This window comes from Caloenas nicobarica, chromosome Z, assembly GCF_036013445.1.
Source record: "Caloenas nicobarica isolate bCalNic1 chromosome Z, bCalNic1.hap1, whole genome shotgun sequence".
Classification (NCBI taxonomy): domain Eukaryota; kingdom Metazoa; phylum Chordata; class Aves; order Columbiformes; family Columbidae; genus Caloenas; species Caloenas nicobarica.
Window position 1 is genome coordinate 37,910,198 of NC_088284.1, and position 26,812 is coordinate 37,937,009.

The 26,812-nt window shown below is 35.8% G+C and overlaps 1 protein-coding gene across 2 annotated transcripts in view; it reads right to left on the bottom strand.

The window, feature by feature from the left end:
• Nucleotides 1-286: 286 nt before the first annotated feature.
• The window catches only part of WDR36 (WD repeat domain 36), a 35,249-nt gene continuing 8,723 nt past the window's right edge, over nt 287-26,812 (bottom strand). For both annotated transcript variants that reach the window (XM_065656228.1, XM_065656227.1), the window contains exons 6-23: nt 26,387-26,441; nt 25,422-25,554; nt 23,560-23,735; nt 22,869-22,989; nt 20,643-20,708; nt 19,561-19,644; nt 17,937-18,091; nt 16,692-16,806; nt 15,268-15,433; nt 14,877-14,985; nt 14,073-14,152; nt 10,491-10,598; nt 9,223-9,320; nt 7,580-7,722; nt 6,817-6,933; nt 6,498-6,579; nt 4,014-4,201; nt 287-1,465 (exon numbers count right to left, since the gene is read on the bottom strand). In XM_065656228.1, coding sequence (XP_065512300.1) covers nt 1,316-1,465; nt 4,014-4,201; nt 6,498-6,579; nt 6,817-6,933; nt 7,580-7,722; nt 9,223-9,320; nt 10,491-10,598; nt 14,073-14,152; nt 14,877-14,985; nt 15,268-15,433; nt 16,692-16,806; nt 17,937-18,091; nt 19,561-19,644; nt 20,643-20,708; nt 22,869-22,989; nt 23,560-23,735; nt 25,422-25,554; nt 26,387-26,441 — 2,146 coding nt within the window. In that variant the 3' untranslated portion in view covers nt 287-1,315. The remainder of the gene's footprint in view (nt 1,466-4,013; nt 4,202-6,497; nt 6,580-6,816; nt 6,934-7,579; nt 7,723-9,222; nt 9,321-10,490; nt 10,599-14,072; nt 14,153-14,876; nt 14,986-15,267; nt 15,434-16,691; nt 16,807-17,936; nt 18,092-19,560; nt 19,645-20,642; nt 20,709-22,868; nt 22,990-23,559; nt 23,736-25,421; nt 25,555-26,386; nt 26,442-26,812) is intronic.

Genomic DNA, 26,812 nt, shown 5'->3' on the forward strand with positions numbered 1-26,812 from the left:
TCTGCACTCATTTGATAATCTTGATGACTCTTCTTGCAAATTGGAACAGCCAAAAGGATGCTGATCTTATGACAGATGTGAAATTGTTGCTTATTTCAGGCAGTGTTCTGTACTTTACACTGCATGTACCTATTTGCAGATGATTTGTTCCAGGATACATGGACTAAGAAAAGATCCATAATGCAACGGCATAAAAAAAAAAAAAAAAAAAAAAACCCCCAAACTCACATACATAGAACAACAAAACCACACCATTGTTTCAGTCTTATGCCAAACACAACAAACCCATCTTTCAAGTTTTTTTAATCAAAACTGCATACATTTGTATTAGTTACTCTGTTAGTCTGTCTGTAGGTGAAGCATGTGAATACATCAAAGGCCTTGTTCAGGAGTTTCTTCTGTTGTGAGGCAGTATTTCAAACAGCAAAGTTAAAGATATCCCATCAATGACGTCCCAAGCTCTGCCCAAACCTACTATTTGAAACCTAAATATGAATTAATAATAATAACATCTTATTCAATTAAAAATTCCCCCAAACTCAAAGGTTTTATATCAGTAATCTTTACCTCCTTAAGAAAAAAAAAATCCTATTTTTTTTAAGAAACTGAGCCTCCAAAATTAGAGCAAGAAACCTGGTTATAAAAAAATGGGTGGGTACCTTTAGTTTAGGTTTTGTTGTTTTCTTTAAGTTCCATCATTTGTAGTGCAAACAGAAATCTTTGCTTTCAGAAATACTTGTGTGAGGCAAAACAGTTAACACAGCTTGCCAAAGTGAGGAGAACACCTTTATAAACTTTATAAGAAAAGTGCTCTGATTGCAGAGGAATCCAATTTTCATATTCATTTGCTTTAAACCAATGTTAATGAATTGTTATTAATTCAGAATTTTTGTTTTATTTTTGCATCAACAAAAATTGTTTTTTGACGCACAACATAAGTTTTGGTCTCCTGCACAGAAATCGTATTCCCACTGGGGTATTTTTTGTGGTTGGTTTTTTTTTTTTTTTGGCAAGTCCTTTCTTCATTCTGATTTACATTTTTGGTCATGAAAGCATAATGTTACATTACTTTTAGCTCTTCAACTGTTCGTTAAGAGCACAAACTGATACAACATTAATAGTTAAGCTGGGTGTATTTATTTTTGGTCTGACTGAAGTAAATACTCAGTTACGCACATTCTAAAATACTTTACCATACACAGATGCATAAACTACAGCATCAGTAGTCCCAGTGTAATTCTTGGAATTCAAAATTTTTGGTAGTAAATTGTACCATTATTTTGAAGATAATTTTTTGCAGACAACATTAAGCCTTTTACAGCAAAGCACTCTTCATATATGTTAACACACAAAGACTCTGATTGAAGAGAGTCTGCAAATGAATCCAAGTTTCCTCAATTTGCGTTGACAATCTGGATACTTCTTCCAATAGGATTGGTTCTGATGAGAGAATCTTAAGATGTAACTGAAAATGAAAACAAGCAATTAGTGAAAAAAATAATTCAGAGAGCAGTTTCCTCATTCAATTCCAATACTTAGCTTACAGGAATGTCCCAAGTAAGGGAAGGACTCTTTTCCTCGAATTAATTCCAACCCCTTTTCAATGCTACTTACCTTTTGCTAGTCTTTTACAAGCCATTTTAATTCCACATATGTATTAGATGGGATAAGACAAAACACTGTCTTAAATATGCTATTGTTTTACTAGATCTTCTACTGCTGCTGAATCTATTCCAATCACAGATGTCTCTAGAAGGTAACTTTCTCCTTTTTCCAACCTGCATCACAAATTCCTCTATATGCTTGAAAGGTTAAACAGGTTCCCTGAGGTCCATCAGGATTATTATTTTAATCATCCGTGTTGCATAAAGCAAAGAGAATGATGGCAGTACACTCTCCACTGATACAGGCAGATTATGTCTTTCTACGTAATAAAAAGTAACCTTGGTAAAGCATAAAGAAAAAACCCCTCTCAATCTTGTAGAGAGGCAATAAGTATATTATTATTATTATAAGCATATTATTATATTAAGTATATTATTTGGGCAGGAACAACCCCAGGTTCCAGTATAGGTTGGGGAATGACCTATTAGAGAGCAGTGTAGGGGAAAGGGACCTGGGGGTCCTGGTGGACAGCAGGATGACCATGAGCCAGCACTGTGCCCTTGTGGCCAAGAAGGCCAATGGCATCCTGGGGTGGATTAGAAGGGGGGTGGTTAGTAGGTCAAGAGAGGTTCTCTTCCCCCTCTACTCTGCCCTGGTGAGACCACCTCTGGAATATTGTGTCCAGTTCTGGGCCCCTCAGTTCAAGAAGGACAGGGAACTGCTGGAGAGAGTCCAGCGCAGGGCCACAAAGATGATAAAGGGAGTGGAGCACCTCCCTTATGAGGAAAGGCTGAGGGAGCTGGGTCTCTTTAGCTTGGAGAAGAGGAGACGGAGGGGTGACCTCATCAATGTTTATAAATATATAAAGGGTGGGTGTCACGAGGATGGAGCCAGGCTCTTCTTGGTGACAACCAACAGTAAGACAAGGGGTAATGGGTTCAAGCTGGAACACAAGAGGTTCCACTTAAATTTGAGAAGAAACTTCTTCTCAGTGAGGGTGATGGAACACTGGAACAGGCTGCCCAGGGAGGTTGTGGATTCTCCTTCTCTGGAGACATTCAAAACCCGCCTGGACGCCTTCCTGTGTAACCTCACCTAGGTGTTCCTGCCCTGGCAGGCGGATTGGACTAGATGATCTTTCGAGGTCCCTTCCAATCCCTAACATTCTGTGATTCTGTGATTACCATTTAATGGATGGAATAATTATTTTCCTGGCCACGACTTAAATCTAGGAGACCTGCTAAGCTCAGAGTTGTTTTACTTGGACCTGCAACAAAAGATACTGGTGTTCATGTGTCACAGGATGAGTTTTTACTGTTCTGCTGTAGTTTGGATTAGGAGTACATTTCTGAGGCAAATTTCCTAACTGTCCCTCATCTACCCTGCAAGAGCTACATTTCTTTTGTATGAAACTATAAGCAGAAAGACTAATTCTAACACCTAACATTGCATCTGGTAATCATACCCAATCTATGGGACCAGACTAATGAAAAACAGACTAATAATAAATCAACATGATAAAAAGCCACTCATGAATGAATATAAAGACCTTAACCCTTAGTGTTTCACTCTACAGATCTACTCCTATTCGTCTGCACTACTTGTTCTTGTGGAAGCTGCCCCATGCTTTCTATTTAACAAAAGGAAAAGAGCAAGTTGTATTTGTCCAGCATTACACTCTTACCTTTAAAACCAATCCCTGCAATATTGCTATTAAGAAATATTCAGTTAAATAGACAGTATTACATGTGTATGAATGTTTAAAAGAACTTTTCCTAGTAAACTGTAATGAGTTGCTTTCTCACAGTTTCATAAATCAGAGCATCCTAACAAGAATTTGTACAACAGAAGAGTTTCAGTCTTTTGCAAAACCACTTTCTAAGCATAATTGCCACTGTATTTTATCCCAATAACTTTAACTTCCGCACATCTGGGAAGAATTCCATTAGCTCTGTGATGCTTAACATGTAACAGAAAAAAGGCAGCCCACTCACATGGAAAGTAAATTCAGGCTTGCAATGTCTAGTGATAAGTCCAACAAAATGCCAATTTTACTTCCCCAAACATCGTGCATTGAATTGTTTTCTTACTTAAGACACAGCATGTCTTAACTTAGCAATTAACAACTATTAAGAAGTTAAGTATGTTACAAAAACCCAAAACCATTCTAAGTAATGGATACTAGAAGAAAACCTATCTGGCATGGTTCCTCTTCACAATATTTGTTTTTGCAAGTTTTTCTTTACTATGATCAGATGAACTGTCAAATCATCTGATACACTCAGTCATTTTAAAACCATACCAAACAAAAATCACTTAATTATTTCAAACAGACAATTTACATACTTTCACTGGACAACCATAACTTTAAATAGGACTAACATAAAATTTTATCATAAAATTGTTACCTTTAAAAATAATGCAAGGTATGCCTGAGCAAGTTCGAAGTTGTACTTCTTGTTCAGCATCATTCCAATCATTCTCAAAAAGCTTTGCATCACCTCCATGGAGCCACCACCTTCAGGGGCCAAACCCCTTAGTTCTATCTCAATATTCGATGGTCCAAAGCTTTTCAGTAAGTTAAGTGGTGCTGTATCTGTGTTAAAGCATTAAGGAATACATTATCAGTAACATTTGCAGAAAAGAATCTTACAAATCCTTCATGTGAATGAGTTTATTCCAAAATTCTTAAGCAGTGACTGTATGTTTCAAGTTTCTGCTCTTACCCTTTTGTTTTCCACGAAATGCCATCCTGCCTTTAATTTACTGTCCCATCACATACTAAAGAGAAGTACGTATCTAATAAGACAACGGCATTTTATTTTTAAGTTTGTCTTGAAAAATACAAGTAGCATCTTTGTATTTGGATTCCCATTTCTGTTTTTTAAGCTGAACAAAATTTCTTATTAATCACAACATTGTAATTTTACATCTCTTGGGAAGAACAACATACATACTTTGGTCTTCAAGCTGTTACTGCAAATACATCCTAGAAGAGACAGGGTACTACTTTTACCAGGGATCTTTACAGTGTTTACTCTTATTGACACAAGGCTAAATTGGGAATCACCTGGTGCATCTAAGGTAATTATTACTTTTGTTAAGCGAATTCTTCCTGCTTTTCCTGGGACCTTGAGGGTGGTGGGGTAGGGAAAATCTTTTCCATGGTAGAAATACATGCAATTTACAACCTCTTTCCTCCTCTTCATAAATGTTCTTCCTCAGGATTTCTGCAACCCTACCTGAGCTTTGAGAATTCCATCCATTTGCTTTAAAAATGCAGAAATAAAAATATGTATGGTCGCAAACACAGCTGTTGGCAAAAACATTTTTAAAAATGTCTAGTAATTCATATTTCTTCTGCTAAGAAGTTGCTAAGAAGATCAACTTCTTATACTCCTACACCATGGCAACTAATGGTATCAGGCATTGGCTAATATTCCTTAAGTGGTATAAATCTGTTTCTATTTGTATTCGATTCCTGTGAAAATCATTAGCTAGTTTTAAATGTAATTGTGATATAAAGAGCACTAAACAGATGCATTAAGTCATTTTTGTGCTGTGACATTGAAAAAACAAGCATGGAACGCACTATGAAGTTGGTACACATAAAACATGGAAAAGGTGCCCAGCTCAGTCTATGTTCCACAGTCCTGATCTGAGGTATGAAACCCTGTCTCCATCCCAATTGTAAACCAGGATGGCTTCTAGTATTATCCTATTTATTTACACAGCTTAGTCACCTTTAGAACAGATGCCTGTAAACTACCAAGGCCAGAGCCACGCTACACCCCAGCAGCTTCTGAGATCGGATCAGCAGACTCCCTGAATTGGGATGACAGCACAGACCGTGTAGTGCACCTGCCTTACAGCAGAGAGGTGGCCTAAGGGAGGCCCATGGGATCACTACTGCAATGCATCATGGAGTGCACTTACTCCCTGATACTGCCAGTCTCTAGGTGCTTGGTTTAGTTTTAAAATATTCACCTCATGTTTCATTTGTCTCTGAACAGCTCTGAAACAGCTTAATAAAGTACTATCAATTGAAATACTAAAAACACAGCATAAAAACACAACTTGTTTGTGACAGATAACAAAGTTCTGCACACAAAATATTTTACATGCCATTGAGTGAACTGGTCATCTTAAGAGAGTTTAAGAAGGGGTAGAAAAATTCCCAGCAGAACTGCCTTGTGGACAAGCTACCAGTGACTATCCATTTACACTTCCAGGCCAGCTACATCAGCAATAATTTCCAAAAGTCTAAATTTCAATGACTTTGTAGTAGCACAAGTTAAACAGGGAAAACATCAGATACATTCCACAGGCAAGTTAAGTGACTGAATTTCAAAATGAATTGAATGTTAGAAGAAATCCAAGAACCTACTTTATAGCTGTTGCTTCTTCTTAAGCTTTAACTGATAAAGCAATCAATTAAAGCTCTAGGTTTGCCGAACATTTCGTGAAATAGCCTTGAAAACAGAACTTGCTAGGCAAATTATCTTCTTCATGTTTCTGTGAATGATCAGACTATTCCTCACCGGATCATTCCCTTTCTTTCTTACCCTACAAATAACACATAGCACTTTTTCTGGGTGAGATCATCACAGTCTCCAAAAAAGTTTAACAATCTTAGGAACGTTATCTTCTTTACGTGGTTTTAGCCAGAATTGGGCTTCATGCTGCAGGCAAGCAAGAGTACCAATGCATCTTTGATCCAGGTTGGCTATCTATTAGTCAGCTTTATATGTAACAAGTCATTCTCTTTGCCTTTTCTACTGTACTATGCCTATTTTTTCCTCCCACATGTTACAATTCTGGCATTAGAAATCAAATGTATATCAAAATATTATTAGCATCTACATTTTTAGTGAAATGTCTTGTTAACTTACATTCATTAGTGCTCAGGGCTTCTTCAAGATGAATGTAGAAATCAGATTTCTGTGCCAGTACTCCAAGGTTTACTACCTTTGACTAGATCATGAAAGCACAAGAGAGTGTACATGAATATGCAACTGTATTTTTCCATCTCAATTAGATTATTCTCCTACTGACAGCATAAAAGACTTTAAGAAAGAAAGTATTAATGTAAATGCATTAAAACTGGTGCTTTAAAGTCTTTAGCAAGATTTTACTCGGCATTAAAAAGCACTTGAGATTTTCTTTTAAAATACATTAGATACACTCTATCATATTCATTCTTGGTTTTACCTGCGTATCTTTTTCTTCCTCTGGAGCACTATATCGGGGTATAAGACCAGGAACTGTTGGAATGAAGAAAGGAGCTGACTTGGGAACTTTTGGTGGCTCTCTTGGTTTATTTTTTTTCTGTTAATCAGATATTTGAATTAAAATCATCATCGTTATATTAAGAACATGTGGGAATCTTCTTTGTCAAGAGTTTCATTTTTTAAAATGTTATGAAAACTGTAAGAACTAACTGAAAAATAAATAAACAGGTAAAAAGTTTTACCACTAAACACGAAGCTACTATTTAGAAGAAAAACAGCCCCTAACCCAAATCCCAGAAATTGTGAAAAGCACCATATAGCCTTCTACTGCAAGGTCTTGAAAAAAACTGAAAATTGGGACCAAATTTTGTGACTAGGTAAATGAACACGAGCAAATGCATGTTGCTGTATACAAATATTTTTTGTGCATTCCCGCTTTTTCCAGTTACAGGAATGCCCAATGGTGATATAGAGGCATAACCTAGAACAGCTTTACAGGCACTAATCAGCCGCATTGACATGGAAATACTGTCTCCAGACAGCTGGTTTGCATATTGCAGGAATAGTAATGGCAAAAGTTATGACAGTTCCTCCTTCTCAAGAATTCTTGAACATCCAAGAGAACAGTTAAGACAACTGTCTGTTCTACGTTACAGGAGAAATAGCCCTCATTTTACTTCCTCCTTAAAAAATACAATCCAAATACTACAGTAGATAAGCAACGGTGTGCCTAAGATCATTACCTTGATTACATCAAGACTGAGGAGATTTTTCCATCTTGATTCTGGTAACGAGGAAAGGGTCACCAGCTGTTCTCCCAATTGCTCAGGTGAGGCATATTCTATAATTTCATCACACGTTTCTTCATCTCCTTCCATATCCACATCTTTCAAGAACAGATATCTTTTATAAACATACATACTCCATTTTTTCTTTTTAAATCAAAACATGATTATTTCTTCTGCAATTTTTGAAACACACATGCATGACAACTATACATATGGGTGCTAGCACAACATATAGCTGAAAACCTACAATCTTTAGCAACCCTATGAAATACTAAATTTAAATTGCGAATGATCGTAGCTAAAATGCAGAATTGGATAAACAAGATTTTAAAGACTTAACAAGATTTATCCACTTTGGCTGAAAAGATACAAAAGCAATTTATAGAGTCCCAAGGAAGAACCATGGATTACTTTTAAAATTTTGTTAACTGTTTTATATACATATATATATATACACACAGCAATTTCAGTTTTGAGTTACAAATCTGTAAAATCTTTGCATTTAAATACACAAAATATTCACAACCTGTTCATAGGTATGACTGAAGTAGCACATAAAAATGAAGAAAATCTCAACATTAAAGCACAACATCACACAACAAAAGATATGCAGTCTGTCATTAGGTTTTCTCCAGACTTCCTATGTGGTCTTGACCAAACACGTATACTTTCCCTTCCTTTTTGCAAAATATTACATGTCTGAAACCATGAATGTGATAGAAGAGCCCAAAATAACAAAGAAATGTAAACCATTAAAAGCTCTGCATCCAAACAGGAACTTTACATTTGCCAAAGACAGGAAGTGAGCTAAATCATTTAGTCAGAATAAGTTTATAGGATTTAACCATTCAAAGTTTTGGGATGAAATCCTGTCTCTCTAATTTACGTATCTAAAAAAGTATGTTCTTAATAAAGCAGCCATCACCAAGTATGTTCCTCACTGTTTTATGAGGTCAATAGCTAGGTGTGTTTATCCTCCAGATGGAGAATTAAATATAGCACTGCTAAACTTGGGCAGACAAGATCTCCATCTAGAGGATTTCAGAAACACAACCATTTCTATTACATGTATGAAAAATGAAATTCAGGCCTTCCATTCACTGGGAATCCATCACAGGGACATGGAAGGTGAGTTGAACCCAATTCTCTTGTCATCAAGACAATATACAGCAGTGAAACTAGCAGGGCATCCAGGCAGAGACAAAAGTTGGCGGTAACTGGAACAAAGAACCCTTCCCACTGCCAAGCAGTAACATTAATTTCAAATTGGCCTCACAGATGTCAAGATGGAAGGTATTTACACAAGTTTGTGATTGAAGAAAGCCAAAAAATAGCACAGACGTTTTTATTACCTACAAAATCTCCTTGGAGATGTGGAGATAATCACAATGTAATTCCTAATGTCTGAACATAGAAACATGACTTGATTTTGGTAAACAATATTAGCATATGAGGAAGTATGCCAAAAATGGTAGAAACAATAGGAACAGTTCAGAGAAAGAATGCTAAGACTGAGTTTTCACTCAGGAAGCAAACTATCTTCTATTTGAAATAGAACAGCAAACTGAAAATAAAATACTCTTTCATCTGAAGATTACCTTGCACAGGGCAGGTGCTAGGGCGTGTTACCATAGAAGGCTCATAATCTGCAGGAAGCGGCCGTAAAGAGACAAGTGAATACAGAAAACGGTTTGACCTGAAAAATAAGATAGGCATTTTCAAAGCAATTTTCAAGTGAATGGAAACAGGTATTTTAGACATAATTTTTACTGCAGTCTAATACAACTGCACTACGGCAATTCACCACGTTCTATTAAATATTCGTTTTTCTTATCTACCGGCTAAACAAAAAACAAAATGTGGCGATTTACATCATCTGAAAGTCTGAAACAAAAGTTATGCTTAAGTATTATTGCCAAGAACATTTAATATATATGGCATTATGAAGTATTATTACTTCAATCATTGCCAGTTACTGTATTTAGTTGAAATTGCAAAACTGCAGATGTAAAAAGCTTGCTTTGTACTTAATATGTACAATACTTTATGCAAATATAAATGATTCATTCTGCTTTCACAGAATTTCATAGTAGTACTCAGCAAATTTTCTTGAGATTTGGGACACCACACAAGTCATTCTGACAAATCATTTTTTCTGTCAATATATAACCAGGGCTAGGCAAAAACTCTTGTCATTATTCACAATGAAGTGCTTTTATTTAAGCATAGAAAAGTCTAACAATTGAACATCCTTCAGGCAAAACTACAGGCAATAAATGTAAGCTCAAAGATCTATCTATATATCTATCAAAAAGAAAAAAAATCCAAACCACTTAAAACGTATGTTACTTCAGTACCTCCCCATACCAGTTATTTGCTTTAAAGCCATATCAGAAGGAAACTGAACTAAAATAAATTTTACATCTGTGACGATCTATAGTTAATAAACAGAAATAATTGCAACTTCCAAATTCTACTCAGACAACATTGTATACCAGGATAAGACAAGCCCTTCAGAAAGTAACAGTACATGAGCCCTGACATTTTAAAAGGGGTACAAGAAAAACAGCAGAGTCAAAGAAAAACTTTAGGAATGGCATAACAGGAATTCTTTAGAGTCAGAAACATTTCAAAAAAAAAGATCATTTAATTGTCAGAATAAATATCTTAACTGCAAGAAATTTCAAGACTTACAAATCACACCAATATAGAATAATTGTCTCACTTAGAACCAGAGAAAAGAAAATCCTGGAGACGATACTTTGCAGAACAATTCTCTGTTTGCAATAAAAGTGTCTAAAAGGTGTCTGAAAGAATTATTCCCCATCTGAAACTCTGTGTAGAAAGAGATATATTACATACTCACCACAAATAAATTCCAAGATCATCCACATGTGTTGAAGCTAGAAAATCTCCTGTAGGAGACATAGTAAGGCTCACAGCTGCGGAGTCTACCAAAAAACAATCTATGAGGCTAAGGGAGAACACACAACAGAGACATTTTCAGTAAGATGAACTTATTTATCTATGTATATCTGAATTACTGCACAAATACAACTGAATGCAAGCAGGACAGTGGAAGTATGTAGGCAAACGAGCATATTACAAGCACTCAAACACAGCATAGAAACTTTGCGAATGAATGGCACTGTGCAACAAACTACTTACCTTTGCAAAATTCTCTAAAAATCAGCTAAAGCTAGTACATTTATGCTACCTCCTTAGACATCTGCATTCTGTGGAAAATGTACAAAGTGTCTGTCCATGTTCAACTCCTTACGCCTAACACTAGCGTTTTTAGTGGCCGTAAACTTCACATGTCAAATCAGCCCCATGCTGCTCTGACCTCATCTTCTAATGCTCTGCCGTTAATTGCCAATTTCCTCTCTTGAGATACTTCATATACACCTGATTAACACCTGGACGTAGTGTTCCTAAACTGAAGAATGAACTGTACACCTCAAAATCTGATTATCTGCAACAGTTGGTTTTGACATTACCACATATTTAGCCTGATATAACATTCCCTGATCATTCCTCTCACTATTGCAGAAAGAAAACTTGCAGAAAACTGAAAAATACTATGCAAAAAAGTAGTTTCTCACTATTTTAACAACAAGCCACTCTTGAGTTCTGGATGGTGCCACAGGTTCTGGAAGATGCACACCCTAGTAGACTTCCACTAAAGCCCAGGTCCACAGCACTGCTTGTCAGTTGTTGAGGTATAAATTTCAGTTACTTCAAATTGTAAGTAGCGGTTGAGTTTGACAACTAGTTAATTGAGAAAAACAAAAAGAACAAATGGCAAGTTTGAATACCTTGCTCTTGTTCACAGATCAAAATCAAAAGCAAAGTGAGAAGTGATGAGAGCAGCTATTTCTGCAACCCTGATCTGTTCACTAACTATAGAAAAAATATTGATGTAATAAAGCAGTTTAAAATGTAAAATCCTGTGGGCATGTGTTTTCTTAGGTATCAAGAATTCCTGAGACAGCTTGGCAAGCCATGTTAAAAGACATTTTTTCCCTGAATTGAATGTTTTATTCTTCCTGCATGCTGTTAGAGGCACATTATAAGTAAAAAGTAATCAGGTAAGAGTCACATCATTCATCATTTTCACATAAAATATACACACACTAAATCCATAAATGCCTGAATATGGATCAATTACACCGATACATTTTCCACACAGTGCATGATGGCTGGAAAATTTACCATAAATGCTGGTTTTAGTTTCAAATCCATCCTTTTACCCCAATCTTTATCAGTAACTGAGAAATACTGTTCAATAAAGCAGCTGCAAGGAACAGCTGCAAAGCAAAGTTAACACTAAACTTTTTTTTCTACTTACTGAATTTAAATCGTGATTAAAATTACAGACAATGGGGGTGTGTGCAGAAATCAATCCACTATATAGGACAATGAGATACGTTTGTAATTTTTACACAAAATGTACAAAAACTGCTAAATGAGTCTTGCTGGGGATTGAAGGCATTCACCTTTATGCTTCCTGCCTAGCTGCAAAAGTGAGAAAGTATAAAATTGCTGAGCTCACAATATCAACATTTTTTTTTACACCTGACTCAGGTACTCCATCCAAACTATGAATGGTCAGCCTGTACCCTTGATTATTTAATTTGTCTACAAAGCTGCACTGCAAAAAGAAAAAATTTGAATAATGCCAAGGTTCCTGCCTCTAATTTTCTCTACACAAAACGGTAGTTTTTTTCCCAATTCTCAAAAAGCCCTACATAAAAAACATGCACTAGGAATTCTTACATTATGTAAGGACAATTAAGCAGCATTCCCAAGTAAAAACAGATCTTCAGTAAGTAAATGGTATGACAACTATTACAGTCAGTTGGTATTTTTCATAACATAGGACTTAAGTAATCTAAAACCATATTTTTCATTCTTTTTATAAAGACAATATCAAAACTGAGTCTTTAGAATGCACAGTTCAAAATTCAGTTCTTCTATTTATGAGTAAATATACTACATTAGGATTTTTATTAAAAGTCATTCTTCCTTTTCAGTACACTCCTCTGCCTATAGTTATGGGGAAACCTTTCTTTTAAATTCTGGAAGAACAATTTAACCTAATTACTTTCAAAAACAGAGTTTGTCAGGTACCTGCCTAGATTTCAGCATGACCAGAATTTCTTGCAGTTACTTAGAGAGGAGACACAATATATTTACTTCTGTGTTACATGCAAGTAAGAACTACTGTTACTTTTAAAAACAGTATGAATGGATTCTTACCACAAAGTGTTGTTATTAAAGAAATGAAACATACAAGTAACATTTCTGAAGTTTTACAATTAATGCCATGATTTTTTGTAGGCCTACCATTTTAGAAAGGAAAGATGGTCAGACAGACAAGTCCAAACAGAGAGTTAATTTCCCTCCTGTTTATACTGGAAAGAATACAGTTACTGTCCATCCTGTCCTGTTTCCGACTAGTGTCAGACTACTCACAGTGGATCATGAAAGAGTGTTTTTGGCAGTTGCAGGCATGCACAAATGAAAAATATAACTGAAGTAAAGCCTTACTGTGTTGCCAAAATGAATGGAAGTGAGAACCGGCTTCTATTTACAAAACCAACTGCAGTACTGCATCCAACTCTGGGGCCCCCAGCACAGGAAACACATGAAGTTAGAGCAGGTCCAGGAAAATGATCAGAGGATTTGAACACATTGCCTACAAAGACAGGCTGAGAGAGCTGGGGTTGTCCACCCTGGGGAGCGAAGGCTCCTGGGAGACCTTCTTGTGGCCTTTCAATACTTAAAGGACGCTTCTAAGAAAGACTGAGATGTTTTAAAAAGGCTTGTAGTGACAGGACAAAGGGCAATTATAGTTTTGAACTGAAAGGGGGTAGGTTTAGGTTAAATATAAAGAAGAAATTTGCTATGATGAGGGTGGTGAAGCACTGGAACAGGTTGCCCAGAGAAGTTGTGGATGCCCCACCACTGGAAACGTTCAAGACCTGTCAGATGGGGCTTTGAGCATCCTTGTGTAGTGGAAGGTGGCCCTGGCCACAGCAGGAGGGTTGGACTAGATCTTTGACGGTTGCTTCTAACTCAAACAATTCTATGGTTCTATGAACACTTCAGCATACCACAAATCAATTTGCCTTAAGCAATCTCTTCACAATTATATTATAGCGCTGCTTCCAGACAAAAAAAAAAGAAATTCATGGCCATTCATGCTACATGAGAACCCGACGTTTCATCATTAAATCTTCAGGACACTGTTTTTCTGTATACCTAGATAAAGGCAAATATTGCTTGCACCACACACAACTAGAATACCGAGTACTGAGTTGTTACACCATGGGCATATAGCACAGGTTGGTTACAGATAATTAAGCAAGAAGGCTATTTGCCATTTAACAGACAGAAAAGGAACTATAATACATTTCTGTTCTATATTTTTAAACTGACTCACCATCCAGAGGGAAGGTCCCAAGTCTTAATGGTACAGTCCATTGATGAAGTTATCAGCCAACGACCATCAGGACTGAAAGCCTAAAATAAAATAGCCAATTTAATGGCACAACTGACAAGTAAGTCCCTACAGGGGTCCTGTTTTACACAGTTTGAGATTAGATTGCTCCCCAATACCAAATGAATTTTAAAACAAAACTGACATCACCTTATTGAAAGTGAGAAAACGACAAAAATGGAAGCTATTTCAGAATAGGTTTAAATATATGACACAGGATACATATGGCTGTTAGTAAAAGCACTTTGGTCTTCGCTTTTATATTAATGATGAAAACCACTGAGCATAAACTGAAGAAATCAAATAAATACTTAATTATAAGCACTTAGAATTAAACCAGAAGCTAAAACTATTTAAATGAATACTACAAAGTACTATTACACATGATGTAAATTAAGGAATTATCAGTGCACTGCATAATCTCAGATCTGTTTACATGTTTTATTTACCTGGCTCGTCTCTTCTATATATACAGTTAAGCCTATTGCACAGTTATGCTCCTCCATGTGGTTTTCATTATTCCTAATGCTTTATTTTGTTGCAAAGTTATGGTAAAACCCCAAAGCACACTAAAAATACATGGCCATTCAAACACTATACATGTTAACTTGGAAACTAACATGGCCAAAACTGTACTATTCACAGCTGAACATAATACTCAGTGGCTTAATACAGGCAGAAAAATCCACCATCTTTAAAATTAATTAGGTATATGTCACCTGTTACAGAAAATAAATTAACAATTACCATGTCATTAATCCGTCCATGGTGTCCTGAGAATGTCCTGACAATCTTCCTGGTTTCTATATCCAAAACACTAATACTGAAGTCATCAAAGGCAATTCCCAGAATACCACTGCCAAGAATCATTAGCACAGATGATAGTGAATACTCAGAGACAAAAAACCCCACCAATATACTAACATCGTTCCAAAAATCTTTTATCCTGAGATGTCAGATAAAAAGTATTACATTCCTTCAGTCTAATAAAATGTCTTGCATTTTGTTTTGTCAACTAGTAGTCAGTAGTATTTCAAAGCATCAGAAATTTAAACTTCATTAGAATATCTGGTTGTCATCCTAGACTTACATACTTACAGCAAAACAATACACACATGAAATAGCTTCGGTTTCTTACCTGTCTCTGTGAAGCAGTATTCCACTTGGAGAAGAAGAAAGCTCAGTGGAGTAAACTAGATCTTTAGTTTTGAATTTCCAAAATTTAATTAATCCTTCACTACCAGCTGTGATTATCAGCTGGTTTAGTCCATCCACTGCTATCCCCCTAATGGCCCCCTCATGTGCTGCAAATCAATGGAACAGAAAGTTGTATTTCAGAATTTAAACCCAGCATAGAAATCAGCAGAATGTCAGATGCTGTTCCATGTCTTCACCTAACTACACTAAATGAGTGGTAAGCACGTGACAAACAATTCTAAAGTCACCTGAGAAGACTTCTCACATATTCGGAGTTTATTTATCAATACAGAAACCAAATTGCTTTCAAGTAAGCACCTAGCATACAACACAAAAGTTGTGAGTATCTGAAGCTGCACACTAGCTTTTATTTCTACTCTCAGTTTGAGGAGCTTCTTTTGAATGTGAAATTTGAGTGACTTTTTGAATCGCTTATGGAATGCCTCCAGAGGGCCCAACCACTCCAGACAGAATTTAAAGCTTCAGTTCTGGCACAAAGTCTGGGAGTTTCCCTAGGCTACTTTACACTGCAGTGTAAAGATAAGGCATAGCTCCTCTGGTTTTGGATCAATTTTATTTCTTAATCTATGGCTAGAGTTACTGGCCAGTAACCAAACTTAGAAAATTCATCCCCCTACCAAGCAATGATGCTATTAGGAGATCACTTCATGTTTGCTATGCTAGATGGCTTTCAGAAACCCAGTAAGGTTTTAAGGGTTCATCAGGACTCTTTCCTTGTTACTACAACAAAAAAGTTCAGATCACAAGGGCCCTATTATAAATTGCAAACTTACGAAGCAGCAGCAAACATACATGAGTATACATGACATGAAATATACATTTATGCAATGACTGAAAGGAACAGTCTGAAAACTACGGCATTAAGTCCTAAGTTTGCAGCTGGACAATTGAAAATAATAGCATATGCAAAGAACTGGACTTGCTTAGAATTTAAATTTCCCATGCATCTAAAGTATTCTTTCATTTTTAAGCAGAGAGCACAAAACCGATGGGAAAATTTATCTCAGAGATAGAACCCTATAACAAGAAGCTAAGTACTAGAAATGTGATTATCTCAAAAAGAGCTGAGACCAGAGGATCTCATTTTAGCGCTAACCATTTTGTAACTGACAATTTTGTGTTAATTAAAACCAAATATATACTAGCACCAGAGATGTTAAAATAGCAGGGATCCTGTCCTTCAGAGTAGGTGTCAAATTACTTTTGATTACAAGGCAAGATAGGACAGTGTAGGATAATTAGAGAAACAGAAAATTCCCAAATTCAGCTGAGAAGCTATGTTATATTTCCTAGTTGTTGCTGTTCTGTTAAGAGCCAGTATTTTAAAAGTGTAGCAATTCTTACCTCTTTCTTTGCCATAACGCCCTCTGTGAATGCCAGACTGCATGTTATACACATCTAACTGTCCAGTTGACAACCCAATTACAGCAAAGTTCCCACATGAGGTAATGTCAACTGCCTTTCAAGGGGGAAAAAAACCAAAACATCTAAGAAAACAACTCCTTAAGCTTATATATAATTAGCAAAGTTGTTAGAAAATATATAACATACCAAGAATACAAAATACTAAAATGTTTCCATTAGACTTCCTCAAGGAAAACTACACAGAAAAACAGATTACATCTCAAAAAAGTAGAGAAAGGAGCTCTTAAAATTCAATAATTGTCAACAAGTAATAAATACAGCAGTGCATGCTTACAAAGGATAACTAAATACTTAGTGACATCCATCAGATATCATATCTAATAGTATCAACACTGTAACCTGAACGACTAACCTATATAACCAAGACATCAATGAACAAAATCCCTAAACAAAGTTCAGGCATGCTGACTGCAAGCCTCTTTCAATGCCCACATTGCCAACGGCACCCCAAAACAGGGTAAGTTCCACGCAGACTTTACATAGTAAGAAACAAAGAAACAATGGTCTAGATGACTGTGGAAAGATACAGTCTAAAGAGTCTAGTAGTTAAAAGCAAACCAAGTATTTACAAGTGAATTGATCTTGTCTACCACTTAACTACTAAGCATAAGGTCATAAAAACAACTTGTCACAAGATACAGTAGTATGAATGCCTAGCATATGAAGTATGCCACAGTGACTACTTGTCTTGCAAGCTCGTAAGCCTTAGTAAACATTTATATCTTTTTCATTGAGTATCTGACATTTATTGTGTTCAGCTCAAGTTGTAAAGCCATTTGGAAACACATTTTTCTGTATTGGCCAAAAAAAAAGAATCTTCAGCATTTGTATTCACAGACCCAACTTATCATCACAAGCATATAGTCAACTCTACATCAGTATAATAGATTAAAGGTAAACACCAATTATCTATCTGAATCAGAAAATGAAATCTGCACTTAACCTAGTTGTCTAAGGAAAAAATACACATGCAGCATTTTTCTTAAGACCATATGTATTACAAAACAGCTAGCAGGACACTGAGCTGGCAGAAAGCACTTTGCAAAGCAACTAAACCATGTCTAAATAGTGTTTTTTCATCCTAGATATATTGCTTCTGTACAAATAGAAATCAAAATAGCATATACTGTAACACTGAAGAAACATTATCCTAAATAAACTTACTGTTGCATATATATCAACAGGTTTGTGTTTGCTAAATTCTTCTGGCCTTAGTTTATGAGCTCCCATGGAAGTTTTCTGATAGTTCCAGGTTGTACAGGTTATATACCCTTGATGACAGGCAACAATGCCATCCCAGTCACTCTGATGTGCCACTTCTGCAATGTAACACACTCATTTTAGAAACAATCATTCTAAAATCAAATAGCTCTTCTGATATTGTAAGAAAGAGTACTTCAAAATACTTTTAGGGAGGACAGTTCATATTTAGTGTTCTTGTTGAGCAGTCAAAAGGCTCAAAAGACTCAAAAAAACCCACCTGGCAAACTGTTGTGCGTATACTAGTGTAACTAAAATGCTAACAAAACTACAAGCATTTTTGTGGTATGTTATATTTCATGTCTTCGTATATTTGAGTCTATGCTGTTCGAAAAGCATACTTAAATTATGTAAACTGCTCCATCCATACACATTTCCAGCTGATCCTTTTTAACTGTTTCTTCAGCTGCTGAAGCAGTAGAAGCCTCTAGATTAACAATTTAAAGCAGGGTTTAAGAGCTAAGTCTGCTTCACGTAGCAAAACACTTTTTTGCATTTGCAAGAAAATCCTTCCTCAAAAGCTCTATATCCAAACTTTGTAGTCAAATATGATATGTGGGGATCTAAATGAGCTAGTTTCCTTTTTTTTTCTGGAATTTATACATTACCAAAAAATTGAGAGCGTAAAATTGGGTACATCTGGAACTTCAAAGAGTAAAACAACCAGATACAAACTGGATCACTTCACCAAAGACAATATGGCAAAAAAGAAACAACTCTAATTAAAATGTACTTAAATGTTTTCTTATGTCTCCAAACATATTCAAGATAGTTCTACTTCCCTGAATCAAGGAGGCAGGTCTAACATTAATTTTAAAAGTGCATATATATATATACACACACACATGCACATATTTGCAACAAGTATCACTGAAGTACGCAAATATAGACACTTTATGTAGTTAAACAGCTACACAAAATTGTAAATCGAAACCTTTCAACATATGAAACAATCAAGCACCCATCCTCAGAAGACAAAAGAATAGCTACACTTAGGACAAAACAGATTTCAAGTCTGAGGAGGAGATAATTAATCTAAAGAAACACATTTTAATGAAGCAAAGATAATTGCAATTCTGCTTCAAACTGAATTTCAAATGAACTAAGTAATTGAAATTTGACTTCGAAAACTGACTCAAATAAAGAAATGGAGGAATCAAAAAAATCAACCACTATAACTAAGATTTCCTCAGCTGACAAAGATCTTCGTCTTCCCTAACAGCTGGTTCTCCAGCCTGGAATAATAATTACACCACAAGACTCTGGCTCCTGTGCTGAAGATTTTCAAGTCAAGAGCCAGTTTAAACATAAAGACATTTGAAATAAAAAACTCTTTTTTTCCAATAATAGAAAACTTTACCAAGTAAAATGTCATTTTAAATTGTCACTCAACAGCTCACGAAGGGTGAAAGAATCTCAGTAATGTCATCTTGATACAGCACAGGCTTTCAAAACAATAGTGTCTTGAGGGTTAAAAGAAAAAATGAAGACATGATGAGCTCTGTAACGTATCTCAAATACTACTTACCTGAAGCAAAGACTGTAATTGGCGGAAGTACCATCGTATCAAGCTTCAGACCTTTCTTTTTTGATTTCTTTTTGTTAATTGAACCTTAAAAAACAAATTAAGTGTCTCAATCTCATGGCTAGATCTGAGAATAATGGTTTAAAAAGGAATATTTATTAAATGTAAAGTTCCTATTAAACTTAGAAAAATTTGGCTTGCATTAACACAGCATTGCTGTTACCTAGCGTTTGAAAAGTTAAGAGCATTATTAACAGTGTTCCTGTCAAAATTCATGTGATGCTGAGCAAATCACTAGCCTATTACATTCACAGATATACTACTCAACCCATTTATACAGGATCTTGTGCTGACATCCTGTGGCAGATATCCCCCATCATAGCTAAAACCAGGGTCATACAGACATGACTATATAAATCAATATATAACACCCAGCCCTTTAAATAACCAAAGAGTCAAGAATTTCAAATTTATGCCCAAAGGATATATAATCAATTAACGTACAGCTGTACATTCAAATCTATCTAAATACATATATATCAATATATAGACAGAGATATTTAAAAATAAGAACTATTTTAGTCTTTATGAGCCATGCTCTCTGAACTGTACAAGAAAGTGTCCCTTAACCATGGCATTGCATGAACAATGTGTTTTTAAATTAAACTCTACATTAAATCAAAAGAACTAAAGTCCATAAATATGAATTAACTAATGATTTAGTTACTTAAATGGAAGAGGAATAGGATAAGAAGTTGTAATTATGCATGCTGAAATGTCAGCTACTGCTTTATACATTTTTAATACAAAAATCATGCCCAACATTTCCCAAAGTGAAATAACATACACTGCTAGGCTACATAAATTACTCTTATTAAGTACAAACAAATCTGTACACTTCATATACAAACAAATCCGTACATTGAATATACATCAGGAAGGACTGAGTTTGCAGAGCAACTGAGGTGAATAGTTTCCATGCAACAGTTAAAGTGAAAATAAGGCCTAATGTTTTACCTCATGTCTGCATAATTACTTCTTAGGGCATTTTTCACCAATATTTGTACTTTCACTGAAATACTTACCACGTCCTAAACTTTTATTGAACTTTTCATGCACTGTTGAAAAAGACTGCAATGTTCCGTCTTGACCTGATAAAATATTAGCAGAGAGCAGTGAAGGGCAAAAATCAACTTTCTCTTTTCTCATAAGCTATCTGAGTGAGAAAAGCAGAAGATAAACACTAAGAAACCTCGAACACCATAATAAAGTATTTCCTAAAAATTCTAGTCCAGGAAAAAAATACAGAAACATTATAAGCAGCAGAACGAATGGAGCCTAATTTTCTGTGGTTTGTATTCCGTTCCATACTTTGCTTCACACGTGATCAGAATAATACCGCTTTTATGGACATCTTCTCCATGTTCAATTCCTCTTCCCCACTCCTTTCTCCACTACAGTATCTAACTGTTCCAAAACTTCTATGATTAAAACCTTAAATAAACTGTTATTAATACTTCCTTCAAATACCTCCATAATACTTACAATGCTGTCCCATGGCCCCATAAACTCCCCTACCAACTACAATATTCCTTTCTTTATCCTTTGTCTAACGAACATATGCTGTTGCTGGGTAAGAACTATGCCTAGGTTAGCCAGTAAGCTAACGCAAACAAAACTGGTAAAAGCTGAGTTGTCCATCTTTCCTGTAAACCAGGACACTAATGGGACTTCCCTCCTCTACCCAGGGACAAATGTTCACTGAACCAATAGGAATTTAATTTAATAGAGGGACAGAAGGCTCGAATTTGAAACTAGCAAACAGGTCCACTTTGCTGGGGAGATGTGGACAAAGCAGAACCAGAAACTAATAGTAAATGAAACTGCACAATGCATGCAAAGTTAAAGACACTGAGATGATTTTTTAAAATCAGAAGAATCACAAAACATTTTTGCTAGGCCAAACAAGTAAGGAAACAGAAAATCAGTCAAACTGAACTTAAAAAAAACTGAAAGAGAATGGAACAATTATAGTGTTCACGCAACCTCTCCCTGCTGCTATGATACAGAAGTACAGCAGGATGTATGTACTTGGAACTGGGAGAAATGTTGAGTAGGGTGAAAGCCAGTGAAATTTTACAAAGTTAATTTGTGGAGATGCCCACCCTGAGGAAACACATAGCACTTGAAAGGCACGCCACATCATTGCTACCTCATTTCTGTTGCACAAAGTTTTACCACTGGTTCAGAAAGGAATGTAGAGAGTCAGTCTCCTTACACTGCAGATACATCAGATCTCAAGGTGGAGACCCTTTTTACTTTAGTGGTTGCCTCTGTGCCCTCTCCATATGTTTCAGTACAGTTAACAAAGCAGTAAACTGCAAAGCCAATGTGCGGATTTGTTAAGCAACTGTTGATTGTTACTATGGTTCATTTGGTGTGAGCTGAATTACTATCAAGTAAGTAGTTACTGAATCCAAATTACTAGTTGGACGACCAGTAAGAAATTTTAGCACAGGCAGTTTTAGCACAGTGTACTGCTATGCCGTATTAGGTGTAACATTCATCAAAATGTAATGTTTTCAAATGTTGCCCATGTAGGCAATTTCATTACTTCAAAGTAATTAAAGATTAGGTGAAGTGTCCCTATTATTCCATTACTGAAGTGTTCTAGGCCGTAAACCAGTCTCATCTAGTACTTAATTTCCTAAGAGATCTATTTATAGATTTTAAATACACTAGTTTCTAAGGAAGGGTAGTCACACATTCTTATATTTTTAGATTAATATCTTGTTAACAAGCAACCTTGGGAGTATATATTACAGACACAATTGAGCTGTAACAAATTGCAGAGACACTACAACCCACAAAGCTTGCTCAAACTGCTGGAAAAAGTGGAGTGGCTCCCCTAAGTTACTAAATGTATTATGCTGGGTTTTTTTCCCTGTCACAACAGAACTTCGCTAGTTGTTACAAGTTTTCATTTTTATCATCTGATAGCTCCTTAGGGATAAAGAAACATTTTTCTTCATCAAACATATAAATACAGATGATAAAAGTACCTCCTAAGCTTTTCTGCTTGTAACTACTTTTCAGCCTGCCTGCTGATACACCTTCCTCTAGGGAAACCATGAAACATTTTGATACAGTAATAAATGATAATGTCGACATTAATCATTTACTATGTTTCAAAAATACACATACATAACACATGAAACACAATATACTGTATTGATAAAACGAAGACACTTAGCTCTGCATGTTTATTACAGCAGAAAATCAGACTGAAGAACAAGAATGAGAATTCATACCTGCGCTAAGAATTTGCTCTCCATTTTGCCCATGGTATCTGATTTTTGTTGGTGGTGCACTATGTCCCATTCGGCTTCTCAGTACACGTCCTGTACCACCAGGTCCATCAAAAATCCACACCTGTCTCCCAAAAAAGAAAAGCAGAAACAGAAAGCTGATAAACACTGCCCTGCCAATAATTACACCTCTTGGCAGTGGAACAGGCAAAGCTGGGAGCTGGCACAGTGAACTTCACACATTGGCTTTCATCCTTGAACCTAAAACTCTGGAAACTTCCACCATAGCAGCTGATTGCTTCCTGCTGTTCATTCTGCTTCACCAAAAGCTAATGGCATCAGAGGACATGCAGGACAAGGGATTTTTATCAACAGTAACCACTCATAACCCAGAACATTATAAAAATAGTTGAAGATTCAAGATAGGCTTTAAAGTGTAGTTCTTGAAAAGTGGCTTCAAAGCTTTGTTCTTCAAGGCTATCACAAAGCAATAAATGAAGCAATGACAGCATGGTAGTAAATCCTTAAACTGCCCCACTACAGATCAACTCAAAGTCAGAAGCTTTAGTAACTTGAGTTTTGTTGCATTTGTTTCACTTGAGAACTGCTACTTCAATCTGAACTACACATTTACACTTCGGAGGACAACGTGAGAAAAAAACCCCACAACATAAGAGCAGCTATTGTAACTTACCCGTATAGCATTATCAGCACCATTAGTAATAAGAAGTGGCTCTCCAGGGACAAACGACATACCAGCTATTGCTGTGGAATGGGCATCTTCCATCTGACACATAAGTTTCTTTTCTTCTAGATCCCACAAAGCAATGTGTCCAACTGGGCTACCAGCTGCCATTACTGGGTGTCCATCTGCTCAAAAAAAAAAAAGAAAAAAAAAGTTCAAAAGGTTTGCTTATTGACATCCAGCTCATCCTTACTGACTTCTCAAATCTTAAAACTAAAGCAAGGAAAGGCTACAATCACAAGGAAAAAAAAATCTCAAGCTGAATCTAAAAATCGGATATGTTTTAACTGAAATATTGTAGCATTTCACACAGAAAAGAAACAAAGTTCACTGATAATAAAACCAGGATTTTTTCATATCAGATAACAACTGTATCTAGATCCAGCAACCGATGCTATATGTTTTGCTTGAAAGCACAAGCGATATTGTACCTGTACCATTTTCAAAAGCTACTTTATACCCCAGATTCTTCCCCAAACTTATTAGCCTTCACAATTCAGGATGTGAGAGCTACTGTATCACCACTCTAGAAGTTATCAGCTCTTTTTTAAAGTCTTCTAAAATTTTTGGCTCGACAGTTTGCAAAAATAAATTCCAGAAGTTGATTATATTTTTATTCAATCATTCTAAGCAACAATTAAAACCTCAATTCACAGAATTTCTAATTTTGTTCTATTTGCTCTATCCCGGCTAATATTAAGAAGATAAACACATCATACTAACTCCTAAAAACATACTCCAAATATTCAAGTAAGTTTTAAAACATCATATCCAGATAAAAGTACACCAAATATCGTGCATAACTGGTAAATGCTCTTTTCACTCCACCCAAAGAAAAAGGTAGTTTCTCATTTGCAATTACACACATCATAGATAACTAAGTCAGACAGTCCTAGGGTTTTCTTTTCCAGTAAAGCTTCCCAGATATGGAAATTTGCCAAGTTCATTTTATTTACTCGAAGACTAACATAAGTACATGAGTTCAAAACAATCAGGTTATATTTACACTAGATTTCCTAACTATAAAGACAGGAAGAGAGAGAGATTAGAGAACATCTGAAACCCACACATTCAAGCAGGCAATGAAATTATTTAACCTTTTTAACATTTCAACTTAAACGGCTGACAAAAAGGCACTCTTTCCACTTCTCTCAAGTCTTTCCACAAGTCACTCCAGTAGCATTCTTCCTCAACAGGGTCTGCAATCTATTTTCTGTTAAGATTTGTATGCTTGTCTATTCAAACAAGATATCAGATTCAATATCAACAGCTCTGTAGGCACAATCAACATTAAAGTAACTAGCTTCAGTAATTAGTAGACACTTGTCAGACAAAAAAAAAAGCTCTGAATATAAACAGGGTACCCTAGTAACATCCATTTGGTAGTCACTCAACTATGAACATTGTAACTTTGTTTTGGAGAGGGAAAATACTACTGAGAAGTAGGTTTGGATACTAACTTCTAGTGTACTCATTACTTTGCACTAACTCTGATATAACTCTGTACTGTGTTAGCTCTTGGCACATTGTAAACATAAACTGTCTTTCTTTTATTTGAAAAAGGAGTCCCGTACGTCACACTTCCTGTCCACTGAGTGAGTACACAAGAAAGTGCTACAAAACAGCCACTATGATGGAGACGCATGATCTCCCTTACTTACTGGTAAATTTTCTAGATTATCTGTGGCCCTTAAAAACTAAAACTCTCAGCCCAAATTTTGCTTCTGAAATGCCTTATCAAAATGTATTTTCCTGCCTCACTTAGTTTTAGTGATTTTATACATAATTTCACTAAAAATGCTACGACTTACCTGTACGAAAAGATATTGCTGTGATGGGACCCCAGTCTTGCTGAAACTTCATCAGAGTTTCATCAAACTTAATATTATGTACAATTATGTGACCCGATACAAGACCAACCGCAACAACATCCACTGCTGGAGCCTGCAAGAAAAATTGAACATCAACTGAAATGAAAAACGAAAAGCTTGTTGCTACACTACTAATATCTATACGTACAAAACAATGTATCTAAGTCCAGGACAAACAGTAAAGAAATAAGGCATCTTGCACGAGACCTTCTATCTATACTACCTTGACACACGACTGATAAATCCAAACAAAAAATGAGAGATGCAAGATTTTGCACTTTGTCTCCACTGGAGGAAACAATTCTGTTTCCCGAAGCTGGAACTCCTTTGGAAAACAGCTAAGTTTTCAGTAGTTCTGGTAGACCATTATACACCCTTCCACACACCGCCATGTTTACAAGTTTTATCCAGGACAACTGCAGACCATTTTCAAAGCTGTCATCAATGCTACAGATAAGTTTTAATTAATTTTTATATCTACAAAACTACAGCAAATACAATTATAAAATCTTTTATTGAACCAGCAAAATCTACATTTGATTTACCTCCAAAACAAAATAAATTTAGCAAAAAGTTACCAGTGTAATGGAAATTACATTGATACACATAAGACTCGAAAACAAACTGTTTCTGTGAATTCATTACATCATTCAGTGAATAAAGACTACAGACATGGTGAACACAAAACAGCTAAGATGCTAAATGCAATCGAACTAGGAATAGAGGAAGGGCAGATATTAAGCCTTCGAGTCTACCTCTCTTCAATGTCTCAAATGCTGAAGAGAGTTTTATTAAAATTACCATACAGAATACAAGTCATCTTTATTGCTGTAATTTTAAACAATGTTATTTTGCTTGCTATTCTTGACCAGTTATGTCAGAAAAAAGATATCAAAAATACTAACTTGTTCAAGAGTTGTGACTTTTAAGTGCCATCCTGGAAACGAATATAAGAGTTTGCTGGAAAGAAACAAATGAAAAGCATAAATCAGTCAACCCTCATGGATTTTCCACTATGAAATTGATGCTTCAGATGCACTTACACAGAAAAGTACGTCAGCTTTTTGTCCTTATAAATCAGTTAAAAGGGGAAAAAAAACCTGTGATACTAATAACTAAGGTTAAGAATAAAACTTATGGTTAATTTTTACTGAAAAAGTTAGTGTAAAGGTACCTCAAAGGTGACATAACTACGTGTATAATACGAATAGGGAGGAAGACCTCTCTACACCAGTTGCTCCCCATGCATTTCTGTTCTTAACACACCTCTTCAAAATTCTTAACATCAACATAGAGTCTTGGTCCAACTTCTAATAAAAACAAATCCTTCA